Source organism: Diaphorina citri, unplaced genomic scaffold, assembly GCF_000475195.1.
Source record: "Diaphorina citri unplaced genomic scaffold, Diaci psyllid genome assembly version 1.1 scaffold2132, whole genome shotgun sequence".
NCBI lineage: Eukaryota > Metazoa > Arthropoda > Insecta > Hemiptera > Psyllidae > Diaphorina > Diaphorina citri.
In genome coordinates this window covers 1-17,315 of record NW_007379557.1, presented here as the reverse complement: position 1 = coordinate 17,315, position 17,315 = coordinate 1, and the positions used below count along the sequence as shown (strand labels likewise).

Genomic DNA, 17,315 nt, shown 5'->3' with positions numbered 1-17,315 from the left:
CGGAGTTTTGACCTCAGATTTGGATTTTTCCCAACTTTTTACATAGGAATCGACCATTTATTTATATTTTTTACCCATCTGCAACTGCTCCATTAATTATTCATTCTATCTCACCTATATTTTCTATTGTCTCTTTCTTCCTCCTCTTCTTCTTCCTTCCCTTAATGAAGAATCCTTTCAATCTATTTAACCGAACTTCGTTCTCCCTTCTCTCACAACTTCTTCTTTTGTTCCTCCTCCTCCTCCTCCTTTTCTTCTCCTGCTTCTCTTCTTCTTCCTTCTCCTCCCATTATACCAACGTATTGTTCATGCAATATTCTTCCCGGAATTACGAGTAAGTCTAGTATCTCTTGCAAAATCCCTCCAGTCTCTCTCTCTCTTCTTCTCTTACCTTCCTTCTTTCCCTCTCCTCCTCTCTATTCTCCTCCTTCTCCTCTCTCCCTCTATAAATTCGTGGGAACAGATGAAGCCAACACAGATATACACAGAGACATGAAGCCAACATAGCACAGACTAGATAAAGGTATACTACAACATACTACAGCAAAGACATATATACAGATACAGTACAGAACTTTAATGATCTGTATGGAAATTGGCTCAGGACCAACATCATAACACAAAGTTACCGTGTATTCCATAATGTATCATTGGTGCTTGATCTTAAAGGTACACATGTTATATGTCTTCCAACCGGATCTTTCGACATATCGTTGCGTGTGTGCGCGATAATTTTCTAAACATCAGGCTGTAAGACAAGCAGCGTGTGTGCCCTAACCACATCGATGGTTGGGAAATCGTATAGGGTAATGGTAGTGTTCGTCGGGAAATGGTTGGTCGGGATGCCGACAATGTCCCAAAGTTGGGGACGTATTTTCAACCGTTGGCCTACCACTTCTTTAACCATGTTGGCCCCACCCTCATTTCCGACGTTTTGTCCAGAGTTGACAGATCTTGATGGTATTATGTTAAAATATATGTATTGGTAAAAAGACCTTTAATTTGATATATAGGTCGACCAGGTTTGGATAAGTCCTTCTATGGGGACAGACTGACTGACAGACAGACCGACCGAGTGACAGACACCGAAGCGAATACAATAGTCCGTCCCTTATACCTTTTTTATTACTATTGTAATAATAAAGGAAGGACAGACTAAAAAATAAAAAATAATGAAAAATCAAGAGGTTTGAGGAAACTGTGGAAACGTAGGTCTTATAGTCCTGAAATCAAAGAGGAAAGAAGGACAGGAGAGGAGAAAGCCAGCCGTTCCGAGAACGAACTTTTTTGCGATGATAGGTTAAAGCGTTAAAGGACGACCTTGTGCATCTGTTTATGACAGTATTCATACCTATGAGCAGGTAGGTACATACATAATGACCACATAATGCTATTAACGTTCTCTCTCTCTCTCCGTTTCTCTTTCTCTCTCATTCCCTCTCCCTTTCTCTCTTCATTTCACTCTCTCTATCTCCCTCTCTCTCCCCCCCCCTTCCTCTCTCTCTCTCTCAGCCCGTATTCCCTGCATCATTATATCGATGCACGTGTTGCGGTTTGCATATGCTGCAAATTCTCAGGATGTGCTTTATTTAGAACAGTTTTCCATTATTCATTTTCCTTTATGCCACAAAGGCTGTCAGCTAGAGAGAAAGAGAGAGAGAGAGAGAGAGAGAGAGAGAAGAAGAAGAAGAAGAAGAAGAAGAAGGAGAAGAAGAAGAAGAAGAAGAAGAAGAAGAAGAAGAAGAAGAAGAAGAAGAAGAAGAAGAAGAAGAAGAAGAAGCGTTTAATACTATTAAAAATATAGAGGGAAGGTTGTGTGTGAGGAAGACAAAGAGAGAGGGAGAGAAAGAGAAGAAAGAGAGTGTATATTATATTAGAAAGAGAGAGGGGAGGTGAGAGAAACAAGATAGATATATATAGAGAGAGAGGAGAGAGAGAGAGTGAGAGAAAGTGAGAGGCATTGAAAGTTGATGGCCGTACATACAGTAATGAAACAAATTCAGTTCCCTGAACTTCCAGGAATTTGCCGTCATGCAAGCGCGTGTAGTTTACATGCTCCAAACGTCACTGTCAGGAGTGACGGTAAAGCGTAAAGCCTTTATACAATTACAACCTATCTTGTGTACCTACTTAACAGTACTTAACTACCCACTATTAGGTATTATTTGGGCAACTGGTCTTGCCAAATAAAATATTGTTCTTCAACACAAACAAGCATAGAGCCGACAGCCGATATAACTTCGAACCCGGCGTGCAAGCCTTAGTGTAATACCTATTCGACCGCGGAGGTTGCTTTCTATTCTATTCTTGTGAAGCTTCTACATCATCCTTGTTCCCTATTCTACCCCAAGTCTTAACCTTAGGGTAAATATCAAGTATACAGAATATGTAGTTCAAGTTCTAATGGAGTAGTTGCAAATGGGTAAATTTTTTTTAATAAATGGCCAATTCCTACTTGAAAAGTAGGAAAAAATCCAAATCTTAGGTCAAAACTCCGAAAAAATAACTATAAAATGTCGAAAATTCAAATTTCATTTTCCGTTCTAATGAAAGAGTTCAAAGATGTGTGACGTCAGACTTCAGGCAGCTGCCTCGCTAGGTAGCGCCAGTATGCAAGCACGCTTGCGGAGGAGTAGGCAGAAACGTATGCGCACAAGCACATTAATGTGATGCCTACGCGGGAGCTTTGCTCGGGACATTTGATGTGACGTCATCGCCTACGGGAGCGTATGCCGTGACGTCAAAGTTCACAATTTACCGGTATTTTTTAAATCGACTTACCTCGGGATCTAGAAGTCGTAGGAGAAAAAGAAAAATTCCGTTGGTCCTCATTTTTCCTGCTCTATAACTTTGAAACATCACCCAAGTAAGCGCAACTGTTCTATTCTAAGGTACCTATGCCCTATCTAGGTATGTATACGAGCAAAATACAAGCTTGTCTCTTTGTGTCTTGGCTGTAGTATGTGTAACATCCTATTTTGTTACCCACAGACAGATAGATATGTACCTTATGTTATCTTTATCTAGTAGGTACCCATGCATGTAGGTACGAAGGAGTAGGGTAAAATCTGTAGTATGTGTAGAAAGATAGAGCTTCTAGTGTGTAACATACGAGTAGGTATTATGATAGAGTTAGAAAGACAGATAAATAGATCAGTTGCGCTTACTTGGGTGATGTTTCAATGTTATAGAGCAGAAAAAATGAGGACCAACAGAATTTTTCTTTTTCTTCTACGAATTCTAGATCCCGAGATAAATCGATTAAAAAAATTCCGGTAAATCGTGAACTTTGACGTCACAGCATGCGCTCCCGTAGACGATGACGTCACATCATCAAATGTCCCGAGCAAAGCTCCCTCGCAGGCAACGCATTAATGTGTTTGTGCGCATACGTTTCTGCGCAGTTCTTTCTGCTCCTCCGCTAGCGCGCTTGCATAATGGCGCTACCTAACGGACGAAAAAAACAACTGCGTAAGATTAAAAAAATGCCGGTAAATCGTGAACTTTGACGTCATGGCATACGCTCCCGTAGGCGATGACGTCACATCAAATGTCCCGAGCAAAGCTCCCTCGCAGGCAACGCATTAATGTGTTTGTGCGCAGTTCTTTTTGCTCCTCCGCTATATAGCGCGCTTGCATAGTGGCGCTACCTAACGGACGGAAAAAAACAACTGCGTAAAGTCTGACGTCACACATATTTGAACTCTTTCATTAGAACGGAAAATAAAAATTGAATTTTAGACCTTTTACAGTTACTATTTCGGAGTTTTGACCTTGGATTTGGATTTTTCCCAACTTTTTACATAGGAATCGACTATTTATTTATAATTTTTACCCATCTGCAACTGCTCCATTAATTATTCATTCTATCTCACCTATATTTCCTATTGTCTCTTTCTTCCTCCTAATCTTCTTTCTTTTCTTCTACTACTTCCCCTCTTCTCTTTCTCCCCCCTCCTCTTCTTCCTTCCCTTAATGAAGAATCCTTTCAATCTATTTAACCCAACTTCGTTCTCCCTTCTCTCACAACTTCTTCTTTTGTTCCTCCTCCTCCTTTCTTCTTCTGCTTCTCTTCTTCTTCTTCTTCTTCCTTCTCCTCCCATTATACCAACGTATTGTTCATGCAATATTCTTCCCGGAATTACGAGTAAGTCTAGTATCTCTTCTTGCAAAATCCCTCCAGTCTCTCTCTCTTTTCTTCTCTTACCTTCCTTCTTTCCCTCTCCTCCTCTCTATTCTCCTCTCTCCCTCTATAAATTTATCACCCATTCCCACCTCCCATTTTTCTATTGTCTCCCCATACTGTCTGGTAGTCTGGTGTACTATGGATAGTATTTCATGTCGTTAAGTATTAACATCCCTCCCATGTTACCCTAACATAGCTATCCTGTAGGTAATAGGTAATAGTAAGTTATCTTGCATGCTCTTGTTATCCTGTAATACATCATAACTTCCCCTTCCACTCTTTCTCACTCCCTCTCTTCCATTGTCTCTCTCTCCCACTGTCTCTCTCTCTCTATCTATTTCTCTCTCTTTCTATTTTTCTCTCTCTCTTTCTATTTTTCTCTCTCCCTTGTCACATTTGACAGCTACATACCAAATTTCAAGTCTCTATAGCTCTTACCGTTCTCGAGATATTTTGTTTACAGGTTTATAGACAGACACACAGACACACAAACGGACCAATGGCTGAAATTTTGGATTTAGGCTCTAGGGACCTCAAAACGTGTTTTGGCACTAAAAACATCGAAATTTTGACCCGATTACATTACTTTCCTTCCTATAGGATAAAGAAAGTAAAAATCTATTACCCACGTACCTTGTTTAGACTGTGAGAGTAAAGGGACTTTTCAGTCCTATGCTGGTAGTATAAACAAGGTATATTCTATTCTATTCTACCTACAAGGAAAACAAAATATTTCAGAAATAGAAGATGTTATTACAGCTATTATCAGAATAGTACCTACCTATATTGTTGGTCGAATAATGACAAAAATAGTGATGGCTTTTCCCGATCCCCCATCACCAAGGCTGGATGAGGTAAATGTGAAGAAGATACTGGAGGTATTTTTGTCACCGAACGGAGCAGGGTAAAACCCTGTCGTGAGAAGAATGGGAAGATCCCAGACCGCAAATTGATAGCGGTGTAAAACCCCTCATAAATAAGGACAAAAATGACAATATAAATTTCAACTTTTTTACTTTTCTTATCCTATAGGAAGGAAAGTAATATCTCGAAGACGGTAAGAGCTAGAGACTTGAAATTTGGTATGTAGCTGTCAAATGTGACAAGGACGCACTCTGTGTATTTATGGTGATTTTAGCGATCAAAAATTGATCATATCTCAGGATCGGTTTAGATTTTCGCAAAATCCTTTCTTATTGCACACCTAGACCATAAAAGGAATATTCCTACCAAATTTCAGCTTTCTAGGTGTTGTGGTTCTAGAGATAGAGCGATCAGTGTGTGAAATGTGAATGGATCTCGTTCTTATAATATAAGATTCAGAGTAGTCAAAGCTCCCAGGGATTACAATTTACATTAAGGAGCGCGGTAGCGCTCCGCCCCGCCAAGTCAAGAAAGTTTGACCGCGTTTACAATACACCTACAACTACAATAGGTATGTACCACGTACGAGTACTAGAGCAGGGATTACAATTTACAATACACCTACAATAGGTCTCTACTATGTACCTACACTACTCGAGTAGGTACTCTACGAAGCAGCAGTGTTGCCAGATGTACGGTAATTACCGTATTTGTACGGTATTCGAGCTTTGGTACGATAATGTGTACGGTAATGAATTTTATACGATAATGGACGGTAATTTGCTGTAAAAGTACGGTACTATGCAAAAATGTACGACTTTACAAAAGTGGCATACGGTAAAGTACGGTATTTTCAGTAAAATTGTATGGTAATCTCAGCTGACCAGTCTGGCAACACTGCCAGGAGAAGTAAAAATGTACGATATTTCTAGCAGTTTTCAAATTTTCTAGCAGTGTACGGTAATTGGGGAGGATCAATCTGGCAACACTGATTCATAATACTCTAATAGCTGGAAGAGCAAAGAGTCATTATTTTGAGCAACCCTTTTAGATATGAGTACATATATGTTAGATTGCTGGTTCATGGCTCGTATGTGTCCATTAAAATTAATTTAGAGTGATTCCCTTTGAGCTTACGTTTGGTTTTGGCTACATAATTTCACGAGTGGATGCCCTTCGCACTCAACCTTTCCTATTTCTCTAGCATTTCTGTACAGCTATAAAATCTACAAGTTCTTTTTTTTAAAATTTGTTCTTTATTACTTAGTGACAATTTTGTCAGACACTAGTGGTTGAGTGGAAGAGCTCACAGAAGAGAGAATCCTACTAATTACCTAAACCTTCTTTCATCTCGCTAGATAAATGATCAGCTTGAAAGAGAAAGGAATTACTTACCTGCCAGAAGGAGAGTTTATTTTCTCCACAACTATAGGAGACGAGAGATTTCCCATCTGGTGAGAATGCTAGGGCTTATCGTCCCGAAATCGAAGAGAGAAGGAAGACAGGATAGGAGAAAGCCAGCCGTTCCGAGAACGAGCATTATCCCACCAGGATAAAATCCGCCCCGGGCGGGAATCGAACCCGCGGCCTAGCGCTTACAAGGCAGACGCGCTACCAACCAAGCTGACTAGGCTGGCTAATTTTGTTTTGGTCTCCTGAAAAATAGCCAATTTTGAGTTAGCTCTCTTTTATAGTAGTATCAGTGCGATATTTCAACGGGTAAATTGTATGGTAATCTCAGCTGACCAGTCTGGCAACACTGCCAGGAGAAGTAAAAATGTACGATATTTCTAGCAGTTTTCAAAATTTCTAGCAGTGTACGGTAATTTGGGAGGATCAATCTGGCAACACTGCGAAGCAGATACTATGCAACTATTATACATACATACCTACAACAAGGTGCGTCTACTGTAGAGAGAGCTTTGTAAAAACAACTTTGAAAATAATCCGACTTCAATGCAATCCAAGAATGGTATTGTTTACAAACTTTCTGGAACTCCAAATTCCTGGAACTCCTTATGCCAGCCTAGTAGGGTTGGGACATCGAGATGAAAACATCGATGTTCGATACATCGATGTTTTTAAACTTCGATATATCGAGTATCCGATGTATCGTAATCAAAAACATCGATGTTCGATATTATCGGGATTTCGATGTTTTTCGGATTTTCGGTATTATATGGTCCTTTCCGCGTAAATTCCGTGTGGGAAATTTAAAGTTCGAGGGAATTTTTTGGGAAACTGAAAAAAAAAAAAAAATCCCACTTCATGAGGAACCACAGACATCGAACATCGAAAAATAAAACATCCATGTTCGATGTCTGTGGTTCCTCTTGAGATATTTTGTTCACAACTTTCTACTTTTTCCCATTTAAACCTGTAGTACGTACATAAAAGAAAAACATCGATGTTGACATCGATGTTTTTGTTCCGATGTATCGATGTTTTCAAAACATCGATGTCGATGTCCCAACCCTACAGCCTAGGTCCGCCAGACGGTCTGAGCTTGTTATTATTATTATTATTAGTTCCTATTCAAGGAGTACGAGCAGGTATACCTATACAGGGTGAACACGAAAAATGTTACCAAAAGCCTAGGGTAGATTTCTGAGGTAATTTCCAATATACATATATATATAAAAAAAAACATTCTACCTATAACTTTTTTTCGTATCTCGCTTAATAGTTTCCGAGATATCCGCCATTTTGTTTTTTATTTAAAATACACGACCTTCCCTTAATAAACCGGTCAGAAGGCAAATGTGTACCTACCTACCTACTTGGGATCATTTTTATCACAGAAAGTCCGCCATACACGAGCTTTATGTACACGTTTCTCAGAAGAAAATGGTTTGTAGCTCCGTGAAAAATTGACATATTGGGACAATATGTGGGTATTCTTGGAAAGCTGAGACTTCAGTGATATTTTTCCTGTTGCATGCCGCCAGATTGCGCCTTTTTTTCCTAGTTGAATTTCCTCTTGAAAATTTAAAAGAAAATGCTGATCAGGGAAATTTCTAAATGAAAACTTACCAAATGGTACCAAAAAGACAACTTTACTGTTTTTATTTTTAGTTTTATTTATTTTAATGAATTTAATGGAAATTTTGTGCAGATTCCATTTCTGAAATCCGTTTTTCTCTATATATTAAACTGGAACATCATCCTTGTTCCCTATTCTACCCCAAGTCTTAACCTTAGGGTAAATATCAAGTATACAGAATATGTAGTTCAAGTTCTAATGGAGCAGTTGTAAATGGGTAAAAATTATTAATAAATGGTCAATTCCTACTTGGAAAGTAGTCAAAAATCCAAATCTTAGGTCAAAACTGCGAAAAAATAACTATAAAATGTCGAAAATTCAATTTTCATTTTCCGTTCTAATGAAAGAGTTCAAAGATGTGTGACGTCAGACTTCAGGCAGTTGCCTCGCTAGGTAGCGCCAGTATGCAAGCACGCTGGCGGAGGAGCAGAAAGAAATGCGCACAAACACATTAATGTGATGTTTTTTCGTCCGTTAGGTAGCGCCACTATGCAAGCGCGCTAGCGGAGGAGCAGAAAGAATTGCGCAGAAACGTATGCGCACAAACACACTAATGCGTGGCCTGCGAGGGAGCTTTGCTCGGTACATTTGATGTGACGTCATCGCCTACGGGAGCGTATGCCGTGACGTCAAAGTTCACGATTTACCGGAGTTTTTTTAATCGATTTATCTCGGGATCTAGAAGTCGTAGGAGAAAAGAAAAATTCCGTTGGTCCTCATTTTTCCTGCTCTATGACTTTGAAACATCACCCAAGTAAGCGCAACTGTTCTATTCTAAGGTACCTATGCCCTATCTAGGTAGGTTATATGTATACGAGCGAAATACAAGCTTGTCTCTTTGTGTCTTGGCTGTAGTATGTGTAACATCCTATTATGTTACCCACAGACAGATAGATATATACCTTATGTTATCTTTATCTAGTAGGTACCCATGCATGTAGGTACGAAGGGGTAGGGTAAAATCTGTAGTATGTGTAGAAAGATAGAGCTTCTAGTGTGTAACATACGAGTGGCTATTATGTTAGAGTTAGAAAGACAGATACATTATTGATGTATACGTGGGATACTTAGGGTAAAAGCTCGTAGGTACCTATATGTAGTATGTACCAATGTACCATACAGGTAGGTATCAACCTCTTTCATGCGCCTCTATCGGTTTTACATATAGAACAGTCGCGCTTACTTGGGTGATGTTTCAAAGTCATAGAGCAGGAAAAATGAGGACCAACGGAATTTTTCTTTTTTTTCTACGAATTCTAGATCCCGAGATAAATCGATTAAAAAAAACTCTTGCCTCGCTAGGTAGCGCCAGTATGCAAGCACGCTGGCGGAGGAGCAGAAAGAAATGCGCACAAACACATTAATGTGATGCCTGCGCGGGAGCTTTGCTCGGGACATTTGATGTAACGTCATCGCCTACGGGAGCGTATGCCGTGACGTCAAAGTTCACGATTTACCGGTATTTTTTAAATCGACTTACCTCGGGATCTAGAAGTCGTAGGAGAAAAAGAAAAATTCCGTTGGTTCTCATTTTTCCTGCTCTATAACTTTGAAACATCACCCAAATAAGCGCAACTGATCTATTCTAAGGTACCTATGCCCTATCTAGATAGGTATACATATACGAAGGAAATACAAGCTTGTCTCTTTGTGTCTTGGCTGTAGTATGTGTAACATCCTATTATGTTACCCACAGACAGATAGATATGTACCTTATGTTATCTTTATCTAGTAGGTACCCATGCATGTAGGTATACGAAGGGGTAGGGTAAAATCTGTAGTATGTGTAGAAAGATAGAGCTTCTAGTGTGTAACATACGAGTAGGTATTATGTTAGAGTTAGAAAGACAGATACATTATTGATGTATACGTGGGATACTTAGGGTAAAAGCTCGTACGTACCTACCTATGTAGTATGTACCAATGTACCATACAGGTAGGTATCAACCTCTTCCATGCGCCTCTATCGGTTTTACATATATCAGTCGCGCTTACTTGGGTGATGTTTCAAAGTCATAGAGCAGGAAAAATGAGGACCAACGGAATTTTTCTTTTTCTTCTACGAATTCTAGATCCCGAGATAAATCGATTTAAAAAATACTTCTCGGGACAGCGGGACCAGAGGCTCCAAAGCGGGACTGTCCCGCCGAAAGCGGGACGTATGGTCAGCCTAAGTATAGTATCAGTGCGATATTTCAACCGGTTATATACTTTCCAGTGTTATAGCGTTGACCCAACACCTGTATGGGAAGTATTGTGTCTCTTATCGTCCATCTGATGAGAGGCATACTACGGGATGGGCATGCTACGACACAGACCACACGAGTCTAACGTAACAGAGCGGTATAATATATGGGCATGGACAAAATTTTTTATTTTTTTTTTATCGAATTTATTAGAATCTTGGCAGGGTTTTGAAGTAGATAGTTTTTTTTTCGCCCTGCTTGCAACTTGCCCCTCTCTATGAAGTGCATTGTACTTGTATCCTTGCCCCATGAATATTTTGCTCGGTGTATCTATAGGTATAATATGTACATACCCTATAGGTATGTACTTTGAAGAAGAAAAAAACGCGTTATCAGAATTGTTACGCAACCGGTTTAAACCGATTTAACCGATTGATAAAATGGAAAGTACGATGACTTCGACTAAATTTGCACCACCATTTTCGTGATCCTGGTAAAAAGACCTTTAATTTGATATATAGGTCGACCAGGTTTGGATAAGTCCTTCTAGACTGACTGACTGACGGACAGACTGACTGACTGACGGACAGACCGACAGCCGACACCGAAGCGAATACAATAGTCCGTCCACTATACCTTTTATTATTAGTAATAATAAAGGAAGGACGGACTAAAAGGAGGAAAATATCTGGAATAGAGAGCTGTGTAAGATCATTTTCCGCCCCCTCTTTTTCTTCTTGATGTTTGATAGAGGTATAGATACATAATTGTAACGTGTAACAAAGAAGATCTTATCGTCCCGAAATCGAAGAAGGAAGACAGGATAGGAGAAAATAAACCGTTCTAAGAACGAATCCTATTTGATAATGAACTCTAAGCTCTGCTAGGTTGCGGGTGCGATCGCCACCCGTTGCGAAATTTATCCTATAAATGGATAAGGTTCGTTCTCCGAACGGCTGGCTTCCTCCTATCCTGCCTTCCTTGTCTCTTCGCTTTCGGGACGATAAGACTTTGGCAGTTACAGTTCCCTCTATGAAACCTCTGAAAAAAAAGGTAATGTTGTCTAGTTTTAGACAGCCCTGATCCGACTATCCTAGATGTGTTATCTAATTATGATCACATCACATCGCATGCTACCGATTAGTCTAGAGATTGCCTGGGGCAGACCTCCTCTAATGTAGACGAAGTCTAGAATACCTACCTGAAGAGTTCTCCAGATTTGGTGAAGATATTCAAATGACCCCGATTTTATACCGAATCGGAGCGTTTTGTATGAAGTTTGTCACATTTTGTACCAATTCCCCTCACTATTAATGAATTTATTTAATTTTGACATCCTTTGTAAATACTATTTTACTTAGGTTATTTATGAAAATGGATACTTACGAGTTGGTTATTTATCCCAACTCGGAGTTTCAGACGAAGTCTAGAATACCTGAAGAGTTCTCCAGATTTGGTGAAGATATTCAAATGACCCCGATTTTATACCGAATCGGAGCTTTTTGTATGAAGTTTGTCACATTTTGTACTAATTCCCCTCACTATTAACGAATTTATTTAATTTTGACATCCTTTGTAAATACTAGGTATTTTACTTAGGTTATTTATGAAAATGGATAGGTACCTATCTTTTCAAGGGAGACGAAACTCCGAGTCGGGATAAATAACCAACTCGTAAGTATCCATTTTCATAAATAACCTAAGTAAAATAGTAATTCCCCTCCTCATAATTTGAAAAGATTTATCTAAATATTGTTGAGTTTTTACATAGAAAATGCTTAATCTAATTCGCCAGTGATAATTGCATAGGTATTAGGTACCCTCTCTCGGGAGAGGAACAACCAGTCATAATAATCGTATAGATACTTCATCTAGAATTTTTCCAGAGGGCAACGAGCTCTTGACGCTCGGGCAATAGTTTCTTTGGATCTAATTCCCCTCCTCATAATTTGAAAAGATTTATCTAAATATTGTTGAGTTTTTACATAGAAAATGCTTAATCTAATTCGCCAGTGATGATTGCATAGGTATTAGGTACCCTCTCTCGGGAGAGGAACAACCAGTCATAATAGGTAATCAATAATCGTATCTAGATACTTCATCTAGAATTTTTCCAGAGGGCAACGAGCTCCTTGACGCTCGGGCAATAGTCTCTTTGGATCTCCAAATTTGAAATTTAAACTTCCACCAAATTATCAGGGACATCAGGGACTCACCAACTATAGTTTCATTCAAGACTTCCCTTGTGGGTTGTGGGGTACCTGAAAGAAAACCCTATCTAACTAGGTAATATCTCTTTCTACACAATCCTACAAGCACTCACACTTACACACACATATACATACACAATCTAACACACAAACACTAGTGGTTGGATGGAAGAGCTCCTTCAGGAGAACCCTGCCACTATAAATAAAGCCTAAAAAAAAAAAAGAGGAAAACGGAACCATAGTAGAAGGAGATACACGAGAGAGAGAAGAAGTGAAGATTCAGAAGAATCGAGGGAACTCTATGCAATCTACCACAAATCGCGGAAGGAACTTAAAGCCAAAATACTCAGGACTAGAGCGGACAGGTGGAAGGAGTTGTCGGGAGCTTGAAAAAGACATATGGGGACAAGCGTACAAGATAGTCATGAAAAAGATCGGCCATGGGCCACAAAAAATACCACCTGATATCAGAAGGGAACAGATTCACAAACTCTTCCCAGAGAACGAAAAAATAGAATGGAATCAAAGAAACATAATGGTAAGTGAGATCTCAGAGATTAATAATAATGACTTACTGAATGCGGTCAGAATATTATCAACGAATAAAGCACCTGGTCCGGACTTTATCCCCCCCAAAGTTGTGAGAGAGGTGGTAATGGAAATACCGGATACTGTGTCTAGGATTATGAATAAAAATTTAAAGGAAGGCACTTTCCCAAGCAGCTGGAAGGAGGCAAGGGTAGTTCTACTGGAAAATGCTAAAAATAATGTGGGAGATGCAACCTCGTATAGGCCAATATGCCTTCTAAACACCTTAGGGAGACTATTCGAGATAGTTTTAAATGAAAGGCTGAAGAAAGAGCTGGAGGAAAAAGACCTATTAAGTGAAAGACAATTCGGATTTCGTAAGGGTAGGTGTACAGTTGACGCAATAAGGTATCGCAGTCTTCGGAATAAGTGTAATAGGCTTTGTCGAGATGCCCGGAGGAGCCATATTGCACAGAACGTGTCCGAGGGAACCCCCTCTACCATTTGGTCATTTCTCAATGGTCTTGGTGTAGGGGGGGAACAAGGAAGTGCTCAAGATTGTACGGCAAACCTCGATGAGCTTAACACACATTTCACTACATCTCCTGTGCAAGTTGATAATACAACTAAGGTTTCTACTCTTCAAAGAATTTCATCCCTACCCAAACCAAACTGTTCCCCATTTGTGTTCGGAGAGGTCACTCCTAAGGAGGTATCTGATGCATTGTCTTCCATTAAATCTAACGCCACGGGTGACGACGGTATTAGTCTCAAGTTCATCAAGTTATTTTCTTGCTCGGTTGTGTAAATGTCAAACCCCCTACCACTATACTTAGGTGCTACCTACCTACTCATTACCAAGCTCACCCAAAGCATTTTTGTCTAATAGATTTGACATTTACACAAATGAGATTTTTTTGTGTGAAAAGAAAATGAAAAAGAGAAGAAGAGAGAAGGAGGAGGAGGAGGAGGAGGAGGAGGAGGAAAAAGAAGAAGAAGAAGAAGAAGAAGAAGAAGAAGAAGAAGAAGAAGAAGAAGAGTGAATAAGAAAGAAGTGAGAGGATAATGGAAAATGAAATTAGCGAAAAAAGAATTTGTTAAGATTGCAGTTAAAAAGAGGGAAATAATAAATGACAGGAGCGTCGCAAGTAATGAAAATGAATATTAGAAGAAAAAAGATAAAGAAACGAAAATAATAATGGAAACCACGGTGAGATTGTGAGAAATGGAGAAAAGAGAAGGAGGACAGGAGAAAGCCAGCCGTTCCGAGAACGAACCTTATATCTGTTTGGGATAAAGTTCTCCAGGGGCGGAAATCGAACTTGCGACCTAAACTCTTTAAGACGGTCGTACTCAACTAGCTAACTATTAGGCTGGCTGGCTGGCTCCTACCTTTTTTAGATGAATTTCCTTTGGGGCTGAGTTGTTTATTTTTATAATTTGAACTAGCTCATCTAGAAGTGGGTTAGAATTAGTATGAGTGAGTGAGTGAGTCAGTCAGTTACACAAGGGGCTGTATATATTTTAGATTTTATCTCAAAATGAAGAAGAGGAAGAAGAAGAAGAAGTAAAATGCAATTAGTATGACCAATTATATTTCTGGGGACACTTTGGGTTAAATGCCAGGATGAAAGCATTTAAAGGTCAACAAGGGGTCTGTAAAGGTTAAAGGTGACAATCTCTTTTCCTGTGAAAATGTCTAGGCTTCTGATCGTATAAAAAAAGGTTTTAATGAAAATTGTGTAATTAAAGTAAAGGAAGACAATTTTTTTTTTCTTTTACGAAATCCTTTGATTGGCGAGAGAGAAAGGAAATGAAGACAAGAGACAAGGGATTTCCTCCCCCCCCCACATTTTTTTTTTTGCACACAACAAACAAATTCAGACCTATGTAGGTAGGTATTCCATGTTTTGCCTTCCATTTTCTTGTGTCATATAATATGTATTATGTGGTGGATTAGTAGTGTAATTGTCTAAAGAAAAGACTTACGGGGAACAGGGCTCACAGAGATCGAATGGCTAAAAAGAGAACTGTCTCCAAAGAAGTGACTAAAAACACACTGATCCCGCATAAACGGGAAAAGGTGAAGGAGAAGAAGAAGAAGGAGGAGGAGAAGAAGAAGAAGGAGAAGGAGAAGAAGAAGAAGCAGAGGAAGAAGAAGAAGGAGGAGAGGAAGAAGAATTGAATTGAATTGAATTGAAACATGGTAACATTTTATTTTTTACAATTAATAATAAACATAATACATCTCCTAAGCTAATAAAACAACTTCTTTGGAGATGGTTTTTCCTCTTCTTATTGTTTTTATGTTGTTCTGTATTAGGTAAGCATTTTAGATTTTTTCTTTTTCTTTTCTAAAGTTCTTCTTCGATAATAATTCTTTTTAGTTTTATCTTGACGGATTTCGGATCTTCCTCTTGGTCTATTTCTCCTTGGTAACGGTTTAATAATTTCGGTACTATATAGGTCAATAATCGTTCACCATACTTCGTATATGCAGAACTGCTTTCGAATTCCTGCTGCCGTCTTAGTTGGTAAGTTGCTTCTCTTCTATTCCTGTATGTAGGATTCTGATAGTGTTGGACGATTGTTATCAACTTTGCCAACTGTATGGGTTTCAGGAATTTCAATTGCTGTGTCTCCTCGCCATTAGAGTTGTTATAATGTACAAACAGGTATTTTATTATTCTTCTTTGAATACTGTTCAAAGGTTCCAGGATGTAGGTCGGAGCAAATGTATAAATAGTGACTCCATATCTCAATAGCGATTCTACCAATGAATTATATAGAAGCAACTTTGTTTTAGTAGATAAGGTATTTACATTGGACTTCTGGAATTGGTAATGTAGGACACGCAGTTTTTTACATAATAAATTTACATGGGCTTTCATTTTAAATTTGTTATCAACATTTATTCCTAGATATTTACAGTTTTCTGAATATTTTATGATGGGACATTGACATTGGCTTTTATATGCTTCTATGTACAAACATGCTCTACTGTGACATTTGAGTGGATATTGGTTTATCTCCGATATTCCACGGGATACTCCCATGATCATGGCTTCTGTTTTCTTTTCATTGATATAAATATCATTGTTGTAAAAGTATTTCTGTATAACAATGAAATCTTGCTGTGCCATTTGTACTGCCATGTCGAGATTCCTATGAATTGCCACTAAACACGAATCGTCAGCAAACATTTTAAGTTGACTGGATATTTTCAGATATTGAATATCGTGAGTATAAATGTTATACCAACTCGGGCTATTAATAGATCCGGTTACTAAACCATCTTCCAGTGTTATTTTTTCACTCAATGTCTTCCCTATTTTGGTTATTTGGCTCCTGTTTTGAAAATAATCTTTAAGTATTTGGTTTTTGAATCCTATATCTTCAAATTTCTGTACAAGATTCGAATGAGAGATGGTTTCAAAGGCTCTAGTTAGATCTAGCCACAGTAGTACAACAAATTTTCTTTGGTCCATCGCCTGATTGATTATCTCAGCATAATCTTCCCACAGAGTGAGAGTACTTTTCTTGGCTTGAAACCCATCGTTTTCGAGATATTTTGTTTACAGACAGACAGACAGACACACACACAGACACACCCACGGACCAATGGCTGAAACTTTGGATTTAGGCTCTAGGGACCTCAAAACGTGTTTTGGCACTAAAAACTGACCATCGAAATTTTGACCCGATTACATTACTTTCCTTCCTATAGGATAAGGAAAGTAAAAAGAGTTCAAATACTCATCAGGGGATAAAAATCTAGATAGATAATAGGCATATGTAGGTATACAGACAATGTATAGATAGTAATAATGGAAAGAAAGGAGGCAATACTAATAATTACTATAATAGATCCCTATAGAGTTGACTGCAAAAAACGCAATAAAAACAATATTCAAAGAAGTAACAAAAGAGCAATAAAAAGATTAAAATACTATGAATTAAATACCTACTTTAAACAGGTAGGTATAATTAAAAATAAATAGGTAAATAAAATAATTAAAAAAACTATAAAAAAAGTTAGTTAAAAAAGTGGCAAAAATCGGAAATGCCCCAAAAATTCCAAAAACGCACAAAATGTTGACGCGAAATATTATCTCTGAAGATCGATATTAGAATCACTGTTCAGATTCAGACTGTCAAGTTATCAGTTACATAGTCCATGTATTACTGATCTACTATCATCTACTGTCTACTGATCCATAATCCATACCAAGTACTGTCCACTGGTTTATTGATATATTTATTGATCCTGCTAGAATCAGTGCTCAAGATCAAGATCG

The 17,315-nt window shown here is 38.6% G+C and overlaps 1 protein-coding gene across 1 annotated transcript in view; it reads right to left on the bottom strand.

The window, feature by feature from the left end:
* LOC103518255 (facilitated trehalose transporter Tret1-like) overlaps positions 1–16,172 on the bottom strand; it is a 42,443-nt gene extending 26,271 nt beyond the window's left edge. The window contains exon 1 of the mRNA XM_008483316.2: positions 16,019–16,172. Within this exon, the coding sequence (XP_008481538.1) occupies positions 16,019–16,172 (154 nt within the window). The remainder of the gene's footprint in view (positions 1–16,018) is intronic.
* Between the last annotated feature and the right edge of the window lie 1,143 nt (positions 16,173–17,315).